Genomic DNA, 13,410 nt, shown 5'->3' on the forward strand with positions numbered 1-13,410 from the left:
GGAAAGAGAAACACACACACACACACATAAATACACACACACACACACGTAGCGCGTCTCGTTCGATCGAAAAATACGCGCAGACCAATCGACGATACGCGCGTATTTGTCAATATACACGCCGATAAAAGAGAAATCTGTTTTGCAAATCCATCTGAAACTTTTCCAACTTTTTCCACCTGTTGGACAGAGAGAAGGAAACCGGGGAAAAAGTGAGAAACAAGCGAGAATTTGAGAAGTGAAGGTTTTGACGACTTGATTCTCAGCCGCCGTAATTGCATGTAATACTTCGATAGCACGCACACATGGAGGAAAACAAGAAAGAATAAGAAAACACAACGCGCATATCAGCGCGCATACTCGTTGATATATAATACGTGTACATATACCGCTTCTCTGACGAGTAAACCGAAGAAACATGGTATATATATATATATACATAAATATAAATATACATATACGAATCATTAAAAAACGAAAGCTTTCTCCTCTTAACTGGTATAAATATACATACATCTATACATATATATCATCTATATGTCGCCTTGTTCGAGATCATTGGCGGATCATATTTTTCGACTGTTGTATAGCCTTTTTTTCGTCGATGAACAGAAAAGAAGAAGAAGAAGAAATAACAGACGTCGAGTCGCTGTGGCGATAAGGAAGGATGGAAGATAAGCGCGATACATACATTCGATTCTCTTCTCGATTAGCGTGGGCAAGCACGTGTGTACCTTCCGGGAAGCGTTTCCGGAAGTTGCGTTTCGGGCCAATGGACTGGGATGTTGCGTGCAAGGTTATTCCAGCCATTAGATCGTAGTTTAGGCCAACTCGAAACCAGTTAACGGTCAAAGCTGGATGGCATAGCGAAACTTAAATATGTAAGACAATCGGATGTCGATGACTTCGATCTCGTCGTTGTTCATCCGGTGTCCACGTGACGATCGAATCATTCGAAGGAGAAGAAGAGGAAGATAACGAAGATGAAGAAGAAATCTCGGCTCGATACTTAACGAACTCGTCTCACGTTTTCGTTCTTTTTTCTATGTTCGACGACAGTTGTGTATGCTCGCTATCGTTAGGATTTATTCGATGGAAGCGTTTAAAAAGGCTCTGTACGTACGTAGGCCGCATATGTAACAAAGAAAGAAAAAAACGAAAAACCAAAAAAAAAAAAAAAAAAAAAAAAAAAACCAAAAAAAAAAAAAAAAAAAAATAATACACACGCAAGCGTAGATCTTTCTGTACGCATCTCGTGTCGTACCCGATTTTTTCTAACGACCCGTATCTCGTTTACCGGGGCGAAGGTGTGAATGTGTCAGGTATTCTAGGTACACCAGGAACAACATTAAAAAGAAAAGAGAGAAACAAGAAAAAAGAGGCAAGAGAACACACGGTGAAAGAACGGAAGTCTTGATCTATATGGATTTTCGCGGATAGATATTACCATATTTTCCGAGTGTTACGAGAGGACGTTGTTACTGTAAAGATATGTAAGTTTATTTATCGCTAATAAAAATGAACGTTTATGAAAAATAGATATTCGATGCGATTCTGCCCAGATTCTCTAACGAGAACGAAAATAGTTCGCGTTAATTTTTCACTTGCAAACTCGTCCTTCGACGACCGAATTTTCAACGAAGCGCCTCACATTCCCAGGACTGTCTCAAGCCGTGAACCAGAAACGTAAATTAGATTAGTGTAAGTTACGATCGTTAGGAGGAGCCAGCTAAATAGCTAGACTTCTGCTTGTTCCACATTTGCACGCGGTTCTTCTCTTACTTCTCTCCGAATATCGTTTCGTTGAACGGAGAGGGAGAGTAAAAACTGGTTTACGAGGAAACGTTTGTTTATTAGATTTATTAGACCCTCTAAAATATTTGAAACAGCATGCGGCTCTTGTTATTTTTGCGTAACAGTGAGATATCGTTAATTAGGTACACAGTACGGAAGCTCAAGGAGAGCGAAGCGATCAAGATCGATTTTAAAATTTCACAAATTCAACCGTACCTTTCTCACGGTCTCGGGATCTCTCCTGTATGTTCGTCGAGCGAATCGAACGAATACGTAGAAATACGTTCGAGAACCGTAACACGTCGTCCACGCGTTTCGTCGCGTTCTCCAAAATGGCGGGAACGCGACATTCGATCAGCGGCTCTGTTCGCGATCGATCTTTTTCGCGGTGCTGTTTTTCTTTTCCCTTTTCTTTCATACTTCTTAACACGTTAAGGTTACTTTAGGTGGAGAGAATACAGTGTGCGACTTAGATTTACACGAGAGAGAGTAAAATCGAAAAATCCACATAGTCTTACGAGAAGAAATCGATCACGGAGCCGGCCCCGCCTCTTTACAATTTGAGACACAATGCGACCCTAGAGAGACACGACGGAGAACGTTTTCTCTGCGTACGCGAGCAATTGAAATCGTTCGAAAGTAAATACTGTTTCGTATCGGGAGAGGAGCACACGATCGTTTTCTATCTTTTTACAATTATATTTATAACCATGTTCGCTGTACGGTTTATTTCTGTTTGTTTTGTTCGACGTACAGTAGGATTTCAACGATCGTCCCTCCGTCTCCGTCGCAGTACGATCTCTCGTTAAACACGGTTCAACGAACAGTTTATGTTTTATCGGTAGATACGTTTCAGCACAGTTAACGAAGAAAGTTAAACGAGGCGTCGCTTGTTGAGACTTTATGTTACACAAAACTGTTTCTTTCTTTCTCGTTTCCTACAAGGAGGAAGAAGAAGAACACGACGTCGAAAAATATCAGCGCTTTGATAAACGCTCGACGAGAGATTCTAAGGTAAAATTCATTTTCTTTTTATTCTTTCGAGTAACTACACCATCGAAGAATCGAGTTAAAATCGAAAAGTGTGAAAGAAGGGGAATCGTACTTTCGTTTCGTGCTGTGCGATTCGATATATAATAATTGTGCGCCAATGTAGCAAGGAAGAGACGAATCTTTTAAAAAGGTGTAACATAAAATCACACCAGGCGTTGTATCTACGGATCTTACGGTAGGTGCGATTAGGACTTGTCGAAACTGTCCCCTGACATTGACCAAAGATAACAAGTGTCACGGCTAAGCCGAGTTCAAAGTGGCGCCGCGACTTCGCTTAGACGGTGGCGCGACCTGTTGCTTCGAAACGCAACTATCTTCCGCGTCGGCGCGAATTTCAAATTTTTCCTCTGTCTCTTTCGTTAATTTTTTTTTCTCGTTCCTCTTCGTTCGAGTTTCTTTTTCTCGGTGTTACAATGTACAACGAACGAAAGCAGAAGGCTGGGACGTTTCGAAGAGAATTCATTCAAATTCGATCCGCGACACGTGGACACATGCAACGAAGTGAATGTCAGAGGGGAAAAGAACATGACGAACGCTCGCGGTTCGTTGACGGTTTGATCGTCGTTAATTCGTTCTATCTAACACAGACACGAGAATAGGTAAAATCCTAGTAGCCCGGGGACAACACCTCCTCTTCTTCGTCTTCCTCGTCGTCGTCGATCCCTGATTCACCGAGCGCGTGGACGAATTCTGCGAAAAGAAAAAAATCCTTCGATGAATACATGAAAAATCTCAGCGATACGATAAAGGTAAATCAGTTTTACACTCCCGTTAGGACGTATCTACGATATCCACCCTCTGTTACAAAAGTAAATTCCAAATCCTCAATAACACAGATTTTAAATATACATTTAAAAAACTTCTCGGCAAGTATCGAATCGCTTTCGCCGATGTAAGCAGAATGAATTTTCTAAATCGACGTACATAAGCCTACTGTAGCTGTTCGATAAACATAAACCAGTTGAAAGAAGATTCCGGAATTAGGCTAATCCAACTGCAAAAGAGGGCCACGAAGGAACAAGATGTGCTCCCTCTAACCATAGTACCGCAACGAATAAGCCCGTGCTTCGTCCCTCGTCGTTTTTCGAAATCGATGGGACAAAGCACGCGAAAGCTTAAGGCGGAGAGAAGGGGGGGTGGTAGCCGGAATCGCGATCGAAATATTTCAGTTTATCGCCGTAGCAACAATGCACGTCCCCTATCCGCGTAGCACGATTGAACGGGGAAAGCGTTGGAGCAAGAAGCGGGGAGAGAAAACGGGGTCTGGAGACGAGATAGGAGGAAATCGAAGGGATTTTTCGTTTCGAATCTTGCCCCTTGCGGTTACGATTTTGCTCTGATGATCGAGGTCGCGAGGTTACTTCTGTTCCACAAGAACGTCGCTTCTCTCTCTTCCTTCCTTGGTACTATACTTCGAAAAATATCTTCGCGTTTTTCTGGTCCCTTCGTTCCTTCCACGTTCCCTTGCCTTTAGGCTAGCAAGTGTCGATCAATCGTAACCTCGAAGCGGAAGGAAAAAGTTTATACAGGGAGTTTGAAAACTTCAGGGATGGATTCAGTACGGTAAAATAAGAAAAAAAAGGGTCGTATAAACGTATACCCGATGTGAGCTTGTTTCCGAATTATAGCCATTTTTGTAGGATACCTGTTATTTAATAATTTTCGTAGAAATTGTTCGAAGTAAAAGAATTATGAAATTATCGGTGAAATTGTTGTGAAATTTATTAGACGATCACTTGAAATTATTGTGAAATGTATTAGCAAATTTCCATACGTGCTGTTAGGGATTGGGTTTATGACATGGACGCCTGTTTACGCTATTTTTCAATGCGCCCCTTTTCTTCTTCGCGTTAATTAATTTTTCCTTTCAAATTGGCCACGAAGCCGAGGAAGCGTTTTATGGCTGCAGAAAAATAACTTTTCTGCGGGCCATATACCTTCCCGGTGCCCACTCGTGAACATTCGATAGACATAGACATGTCATAAAACCTCTCGCGTCTCCCTGACAGCCCAAAGTTCCGCTACGCGCGGTCTACCCCTTGGACCTCACTCCCCCGCCATCGCGACATACCACCACCCTGCCAATTTGGAAACTCCAGGGTGGGCGGCATGCTCGCGGGCCAGGGAGGACCGTCCAAGGGGGTAGACCCGTTCCCATTGGCGGAGACCACCACTCTATACACATACACTTTTTTTATAAATAAGCGCACCAACGCGGCGCACATCAGATCAAAAAGGGAAAATAGACAAACACCACATAAACTACCACTCTTCAAAATAAAGTCTTTTTCATTTAACATAATAAAATACGTGCAACCTAACCACACCACGACTTCATACCAGCAAACAACCCGCACCACGAACCAGCGACAATCCTGCGCCACCACTCTTGAACATATGTACCGCTTGTTCGAAGCGCACGACGCAACACGTGCTGTTACCACCAAGAACATGTATTAACTCTTTCGATACTAACGACGACTATAGTCGTCCATCTTTGATATTGCTAATCAATTCTACGAATTGTTGTTACTATAAAACGTGTTGAAGTGTGATTTCTTCCCGCCAATTAATACATTGTTCGGCACAATTTAACTGCTATGCTCTCCTTGTCCGATGAAGTGGTAGCGTATTCACGATAAAACTGTCCGTTCAACGGAGGCATAGTGGCCAAAGATGAATCCGTATCGAAAGGGTTAAAGTGATCGAAACAAAATACAAAGTAGTGTTTACTTGTGTGGCTGTACCGCTTGTTCGAAGCGCACGACGCAACACGTGCTGTTACCACCAAAAACATGTATTAACCCTTTCGATACTAACGACGACTATAGTCGTCCATCTTTGATATTGTTAATCAATTCTACGAATTGTTGTTACTGTAAAACGTGTTGAAGTGTGATTTCTTCCCGCCAATTAATACATTGTACGGCACAATTTAACTGCTATGCTCTCCTTGTCCGATGAAGTGGTAGCGTATTCACGATAAAACTGTCCGTTCAACGGAGGCATAGTGGCCAAAGATGAATCCGTATCGAAAGGGTTAAAGTGATCGAAACAAAATACAAAGTAGTGTTTACTTGTGTGGAGGGTACGTCACTGGCAACAAGCCCTTACCGAACCTTGTTCTATTCCCCTTTTGCAACTCCTTCAGATTTTAGTTTCCGTTCTTTTGTCTCTCCCCGGGTTAACCCTAGTGCGTTCTTTCGTTCGACTAAAAAGATAAGAATGCGGTGGGTCAAAAAAGACCCGAAGACCGCTCTAGGGTTAAGACTTGCCTTCGTCCTCGAGTAGCCTAAGAAGCGCACATGTGGCATCCAGGTTTGCACGAGGACTTTCCGTTTCCACCACTTTCTCTACTTCTCTCTTTATCCATCTCTACTCCTGTCTCCCTGTCCTACCAATATAAAAACCTCGGTTCAGTTTTTCTTTTACCAACCGTCGAGATGTACCCGCCGAACCGCTGCCGCAGGGACAATTAACGAATAAAACGATTGCATTTTCCGTGCGAATTGTACGCCGACCATTGCACTTAGATCTTAATAAATTGAGGTGAAAACAGTGCAACGGCGTTCCTCACCCGCCTCACTTGTTAACAATTAAAAGAAGAAGTCGATAGAGTGATAGGAATTACCAGAAAACATAAACGGTTATAATTCAGAAGCAAGCTCATATCGAGTATACGTTTATAGGAACTTTTTTTAATTATTTTAGCGTACTGAATCAAATCCCCGAAGTTATGAAGCACACATGTTTTGAAACACGCTGTATATGTACGTAACTGGAGAATCAGGTATGGAGGAATTTTCTCTTAGAAATTGATCATATTTTCTTGTGATTATTAGGAAGTACAAGGAGAATTGGACTTACCGTAGAAATCGATCCGACCGTCCCCATCCACGTCCACTTCCTTGATCATATCCTCGACTGTAACAAAGAGGAAAAGCCGCTTACATCTTGTATCTGGTCGAGTTTAAAGGGTATCGTCGCGGTAAATCCTCCCGCAAACAGGGGAAAACGATTATGGGCCAAGTTTTTCTCCTCTTTTTACGGTATCTTGATGATATTTCTCTTTTCGCTGCACGTATCGCCGATGAGTCTCTGGTGGCCGAACAAACTTTCCGTCGATTTAGGAGTGATTCGAAAGACAAATCGCCGGGATTAAAATTCATTAATCAAACAACTCGGGGAAGTGTCCCCTTTATCGAACAATTATAAATCAATTTTTATACCGCTGTCTACTCTGAAATTTTCATAACTTGGCGAATCCAATTTCAGGCGATTTTTCGCGTCCGTAGATTTACGATATTTTAATATTAAAATTACCTGCTGACGGTAAGAAAAAATCCTATTCTTTTTTGGTAATGTAATAAAAAGGATCGCGTCGATGTGTTCGATAATTTCAAAAATGAAAATTTATTTTTATTTAGATTTACTAGATTTGCAATATTTTAGTGTTAAAATTGCCTTTTGACGGTAAGAAAAAATTGTCCCAATTCTTTTCAATAAAATAAAAAAGAGGATCGCGTCAATATGCTCCATAATTTGAAGAATAAAAATTTATTTCTACTTAGATTTACTCGATTTGCAATATTTTAATATCGGTATTACCTTTCGACGGTAAAGAAGCACCCCAATTCTTTTTAATAAAATAAAAAACAGGATCGCGTCAATATGTTCGATAATTTCAAAAATTAAAATTTATTAGATTTGCAATCTTTTTATATTAAAATTACATCTTGACGGTAAGAAAACACCCCCACCCCAATACTTTTCGGTAAAATAAAAAAAACAGGTATCGAGTATGTTCGATAATTCGAAAAATAAAAATTCATCAAACAGTCAAGACTCTTCGAAACGAAGATCGGTAATCATCGTTAAAACAGAATCACCTTACCAATTAAATTTATTACGAGCAAAATGCCGCAGGATATTTCTTATGACCATTTCGGTAATCATCCCGCCGTTAAACCGTTGTATTTCACGAAACTTTTGTTATATTCCCTGTCGATTTTGCACGCGTGCAAAAGTCCCACGCCGGATTGATTGCGAAATTGTCGGGTCAGCCTGACGGAAAGTTGAAATTAATATCTCCGCCATTAGCGCGGTCCGCCGTAGGCATTCACTGACACGGCAAATATTGCATTTAGCCTGATTAAAATCACCCATGGACGATAGTATGCTAATTGACGAGAGGGGGCAAGTGGCGGCAATTTAATTTTTCGCCGCGTTTCCGCGTAAAATCCCAAGTATTACCGCGCGAAGTATCGCGCCGCCCAACGATTAATATTCCAACGGGCGATTTTCCCGCGCGGAAAACGCCTCTCGATAATACGTCCAACCTCGATTCGCTCTCTCAACTGACACATGTAACACGGTTGAAAAAAGTGGAAACGATTTTGTCTGATCGCGGCGACCGCGCCGCGTCATGTCGCGAATTTTCCATTTTAATTCCGCCTGATAATCCGATAAATTTCCACGTAAATTCTGTTACCGTCAATTCTCACGTAAATGCTCGATTCTATTATTTTACCGCCGTTAATTCCTTTCTCCGTTACGAATTCCCGTGTGCAACCGTTGCTTCCCTATTTTCCCTGATCCTTTTAGGGGGTTTGCTTTAATTACTTCATCGAAAACGAACAAATATCTTCCCCGTTCGACGTTATAACGATCTCTTCCCAATTTTCAATCACGCATTATCTGATCATTACGTGCACGATCCTCGCGTTACGAGTTTTCAAGAGCTGGCACTATTTGGTTGGTGCATGTGAAACGTCGTATTTTGATAAACAATGTGTGTTAGATTTAATGAAAATAATTTTTATACGATCCTACGCACTTTTTCCAGAGATGATTAATTGGTTTCGTTGCTCCAAATTTATAAGAATTGTTAATTTTTGAGTGAACAAATTTTTTAAATGTCCACGTTTACGGTGTCTTCGTTTCGAGAGAATTTGTTTGTTAGAAAATTGTTCAGGTGTTTGTAGAAATAGGAGTGTGTGTTGGGAAGGGAAAAAGTCGACGATGAGGCAAAATTTGATATTCTTTCCCGTGGATTGTTTCCAATAATTTTTCCTGAAACGTTATCACCCAGGACCCTATCTGGCCTTCCTCTTGGCTCATTTCCAACGAAAACTCGCCAATCTTGAATTTCGCACACCAACGTTGAAGTGTCCTCGCATTTACATAACCTTCTTCAAATGTTGAATTCATATTTTCCGCAGTTTTTACTGCAGTTTGTCCAAGTTTACTAATTACGCGAATATCCCGATTATTCATCGCGTAAATTGTATTATGAATCTTTTCGCTACTAAATACACAGGTAGGTATTTAAAATGTATTTTGTATTTTTCCTATTACAGCAAATTCCTTCCTCTTGACTATTATGTATAAAAATTTAACATACAGTATCGATCCGCCAATGTCAGTTATTAAAAAAACGACACTAGGGTCATTAAACTTGGCAAGGCGGATGCCGAGTCACCGCTGACCCGGCTTTTAAATGTCTCTTGCTTCAATTGGCATTCGAAACAGAGTCAATACTCTACTCTTCTTGTATTAAAAACTTTGTTAGTTTACTCATAGTATATTCGTATAATTTTAAACAATATAATGCTTATTAAAGTAAAAAAATTTGGTTTCGCTTGCGTACGACAAAGATTTTAGTATTGGGTCATACTTGACCCGCCATCCGCTGGCTTCTACGTAGATATCTCTTGCTTCAATTGGCATTCGAAACAGAGTCACGACTCTACTTTCCCTTACATTAAAAATATATTTGTTATTTCAATCATATAATTCATCTACGTAATTTTAAACAGTACAACGCCCGATAAAATAAAAAAAATTTGGTTTCGAAAAAGATTTCAGTATTGGGTCATATTTGACCCGCCATCCGCAGTCAGAGCGTAAATTCCCCGCCAATTTCACCCACGATCGGCGCAGGTCCGCGAAAGAACTCGTAGAAACTTGAATGGACGATGACAGCTACCCTGCTACCCTACCACAAGTCTCCACTAACAAATGTAACTTCCTCCCCGAATTTACCGCAGCCGAAAACGGCGAGGATACGTACCTACCTGTGCCGCACACTCTCCTCTTAAATACGTAACTACGATCGTACGGGGAGAATCGATCCCAAGATAACTCGGTACGTCGTCTTCCTCGCGAATTTCCCATTTTTCACGGATCGCCGAACCACGGCGGCACTCCGATTCACCTACTGAATTATACAAACGGCAATTTTCTCGAAGGGCGTTATTAACCATTATCGTAATCGGTTTCATCATAGCCCGGAGCAATTATTAATACGCGTACACAGAAATACGTGTGCTGCACAAATTGATTCCGGTCAATTAGCAACCTCATCCCATCGAACAGACGGATTATTACATCGGTATATGTGCTGTACGTATATACATGTATATAGCGTAGATAGAGCTGTTGAATGGAGAGGGAAAGCGCGCGCAATTTACCATCTCGCAGGATGGTTCGAGCTATTAACGCAAACCTCGCGGACAAAATTTGCACGAGATGCTTCTTGATTGTTCGCCGTGAATGTTTCATGGCGCTGAAATAGGCGGCGGAAGTTGCGGGATGTGGAAGATAGTTTCGTTGTTTTTCCACACGGCCACGGTTATTTTACCGGGCCCGCTTCACCGGGCTAACTTTGTTACCCCGCTTCATCCGGGTCGGTTGATCGTCGTTACTAGAGAGAGGAGAAAATTCACCTTCCGCTGGGAAGTTTTAAACTGATATTAGGATGCGAACGGATGGTGAAGGAAAAATCACCGGTATCGAGTTAGCACGGATCTGATATAACGAGGTGTAGTATTCTGATTGGCGTTGGAATTGTAGCGTGATTAGATAAAGCGTGAATTTTTAGGTGCAGGTCAGTTGGAAGTACCGTTTGTGTTTTATCTGGGTTTGAAGGCTCACCTTTTCCGATTTACTTTGTCAGTTGATTGTTTTGAGGGTATTTTAACACTTTTGGGTTGATTAACGAGCTGTAGTGTTCTGATTGGCGTTGGAATTGTAGCGTGATTAGATAAAGGGTGAATTTTTATTTGAAATTATTTTTATTTCAGTTTGAATGCTCACTTTTCTCGCTTCTCTGATATACGTTTGCAATTTGATTGTTTTGAGGATATTTTAACCATTTTGGGTCGATGTAACAAGGTGTAATATTCAGAGTGAATTGGAGTTGTAGCTCGATTAGATAAAGGGTGAAATTTTAGGTAGAGATGAATTGGGAGTACCGATTTTTTTTATTTAAGTTTGAAAGCTCACTTTTTCTGATTTACGTGTGCAATTTCTTTGTTTTATGGACATCTTAACCCTTTCGCGATTATTAAAATGTATACACGGTCGTTGATGAATTTTAGGACACCTATTATGTCTGTACAGAAAGTATTATACGATTTAAACTACATTTCTACGCCAAAATTGGTATCATGTATCAATAAAAATACGAGCTTTGATAAAAAATATACATGTAACGTATACTGGCGTTCGTAAGAAGACGATTTAAATTACATTTCACCGCCAAAATTAGCCGAGATTCTATAGTGAATAATTTTTTTTAGGAGCTCAATAATTTTGTAACGACTTCTGTTCGTCAAATAATTTTGTATTAAACTTGTAATAATAATAGTAGATTTCGTTAGGTTTCGGTAGATTTTAGTAAAATTCAGTAGATTCCAGTAGAACTTCGTAAAATTTTATAGATTTCAATAGGTTTTCCTAGAATTCTATAGATTCTGGTAGATTTCAACAGCGTTCGGTAGATTTTAATAGGATTCCAGTAGAATTCGCTAGATTTCAATAGATTTCAATGCAGGTACCTCACTTTCAGTAAATGCCCTAATACTTATGAATGGGAATGTTCACACATATATACGTCCCATTTATGTACTCCAACTAAAACTAATCTAAATTCAGCATCCACACTCTGAACAAATAAAAAATTCTTAAAAAACGAACTCAGTCACAAAAAGCTTAACCCTACTGCGTTCTTCGTTTTGACTGTACACTTAAGGCTTTTATTGGTTGTTAAATAATTAATAATCCTTATTTTGGACTATAAACTTTTATTAGACACAAGGAAGGTTCGCTTTTCTACTTGATGGTAAGAGCACTGTATACAGACTGAGAATTCTCCTACGCAACGCCCTAATATTGCTTACGACCGCGCTTGGGACCGAAGGGCCTTTTGTCACGTATCATAAACATTTAGATCTTTACAGTAATATATACAAAAACAAAAGTAATATATACTTGCTAGTAAGGCTTTAGATTAATTTTTGTTATATCTAACTGACTGATAAATCTAACAACTTTTGGGTGAAAAAGGACTTAAGACCTTATGTGTAATAATTTTTGTTTCCAACACGACATAATATGAACCTAGACGATAAACGTTTAAAATAGTGTTAAGGAACGTAAACTTGATAACAGCAAAAATTACTAAAAATATAAAAAGGCGGCGGGTCAGAAAAGACCCGGAGACCGCTCTAGGGTTAAACAGAAGACTAAAAGAAGCTTTAAAAAAAACCTACTTACCCCTGCAGAAATATGTTAAAAAAATACAACCGAGAAACGTAATCAACATTCTCAACCTATTCTTACACGAGCAATTCCCCCGTCCACGTTACAAAAATTTATCAAAAAACCACCACGTTGCGTGTGTTCCTCTCGTATCTCGCGGAACATCGCGAATTTCTTCCGCGTCGTAAAACGTACTCACATTCGCCGAATACACGCCCGTGTTTAAAAGCCACTCAGAGCGTGATCGCGCGTAACGAAATTCCTCCGCGAAGCGTTCCTTCCTCGAACGAGCGATCCCCGCGGACGATCGGTCGAAACGACGGCAAAGAAGCTCGCGAGATTGCCGCGTGACGCGCAACCAAGGATAACGAGAGCCTCGGCAAGGTGCAGACGCTGTTTATCCGCGTGACTTGTTCTGCTGGCGAGCATAAACGCGAACATCGTTCATTCTACGGACGGTGGAAATCTGGAGACCGGTAACGACGCGTCGAATAAAATTAGAGAAACCACGGTGTCGGCTAATCCCGTGGGATAACAGCGGGGAACCACTTGGAACGAATGTTTTCTCGAACGGAATCTTGTTCCGCCCTCGGGATAATAATAGTAGCTCTCTCTATCTGTCTCCTCGGATTTACTTCCCTTTTACCGCGTTTTCTTAGACGTAATCCGCGGAACAATATTGGAATTGTCCTTTGTTTAACTTGTGTATTGGATAAATACTTGGACCGCTACGATTTCCATTATTATTCGCATGTTCTCTTATAAGCGTTTTTGCGTTTCGCGTGATGAGGGTGTGTTGCGATTCGTTTTCGTTTTTTCCTTTGTCCGAGACCAATTCCGTTAGCAGAATATGCGAGGCATGTACACCGTCGGTTCATTTTTTCCTTTATATATTATTCTAGTGTTTAACCCTTTCGTTACTATTGGCGCCTACAGGCGTTTTGAAAATTTGCTCACGCAATACTGTTAGAGCCTTTTGGTGCACTTCCACTTTAATTTAATGCTAAATTTTATCCTTCA

General features: G+C 40.6%; 1 protein-coding gene across 1 annotated transcript in view; it reads right to left on the minus strand.

The window, feature by feature from the left end:
• Positions 1-2,917: 2,917 nt before the first annotated feature.
• The window catches only part of LOC108572723 (calmodulin-like), a 102,446-nt gene continuing 91,953 nt past the window's right edge, over positions 2,918-13,410 (minus strand). Inside the window, exons 6-7 of the mRNA XM_017934999.1 lie at positions 6,715-6,771; positions 2,918-3,537 (exon numbers count right to left, since the gene is read on the minus strand). Coding sequence (XP_017790488.1) covers positions 3,455-3,537; positions 6,715-6,771 — 140 coding nt within the window. The 3' untranslated portion in view covers positions 2,918-3,454. The remainder of the gene's footprint in view (positions 3,538-6,714; positions 6,772-13,410) is intronic.

This window comes from Habropoda laboriosa, unplaced genomic scaffold (assembly GCF_001263275.1).
Source record: "Habropoda laboriosa isolate 0110345459 unplaced genomic scaffold, ASM126327v1 scaffold22, whole genome shotgun sequence".
NCBI lineage: Eukaryota > Metazoa > Arthropoda > Insecta > Hymenoptera > Apidae > Habropoda > Habropoda laboriosa.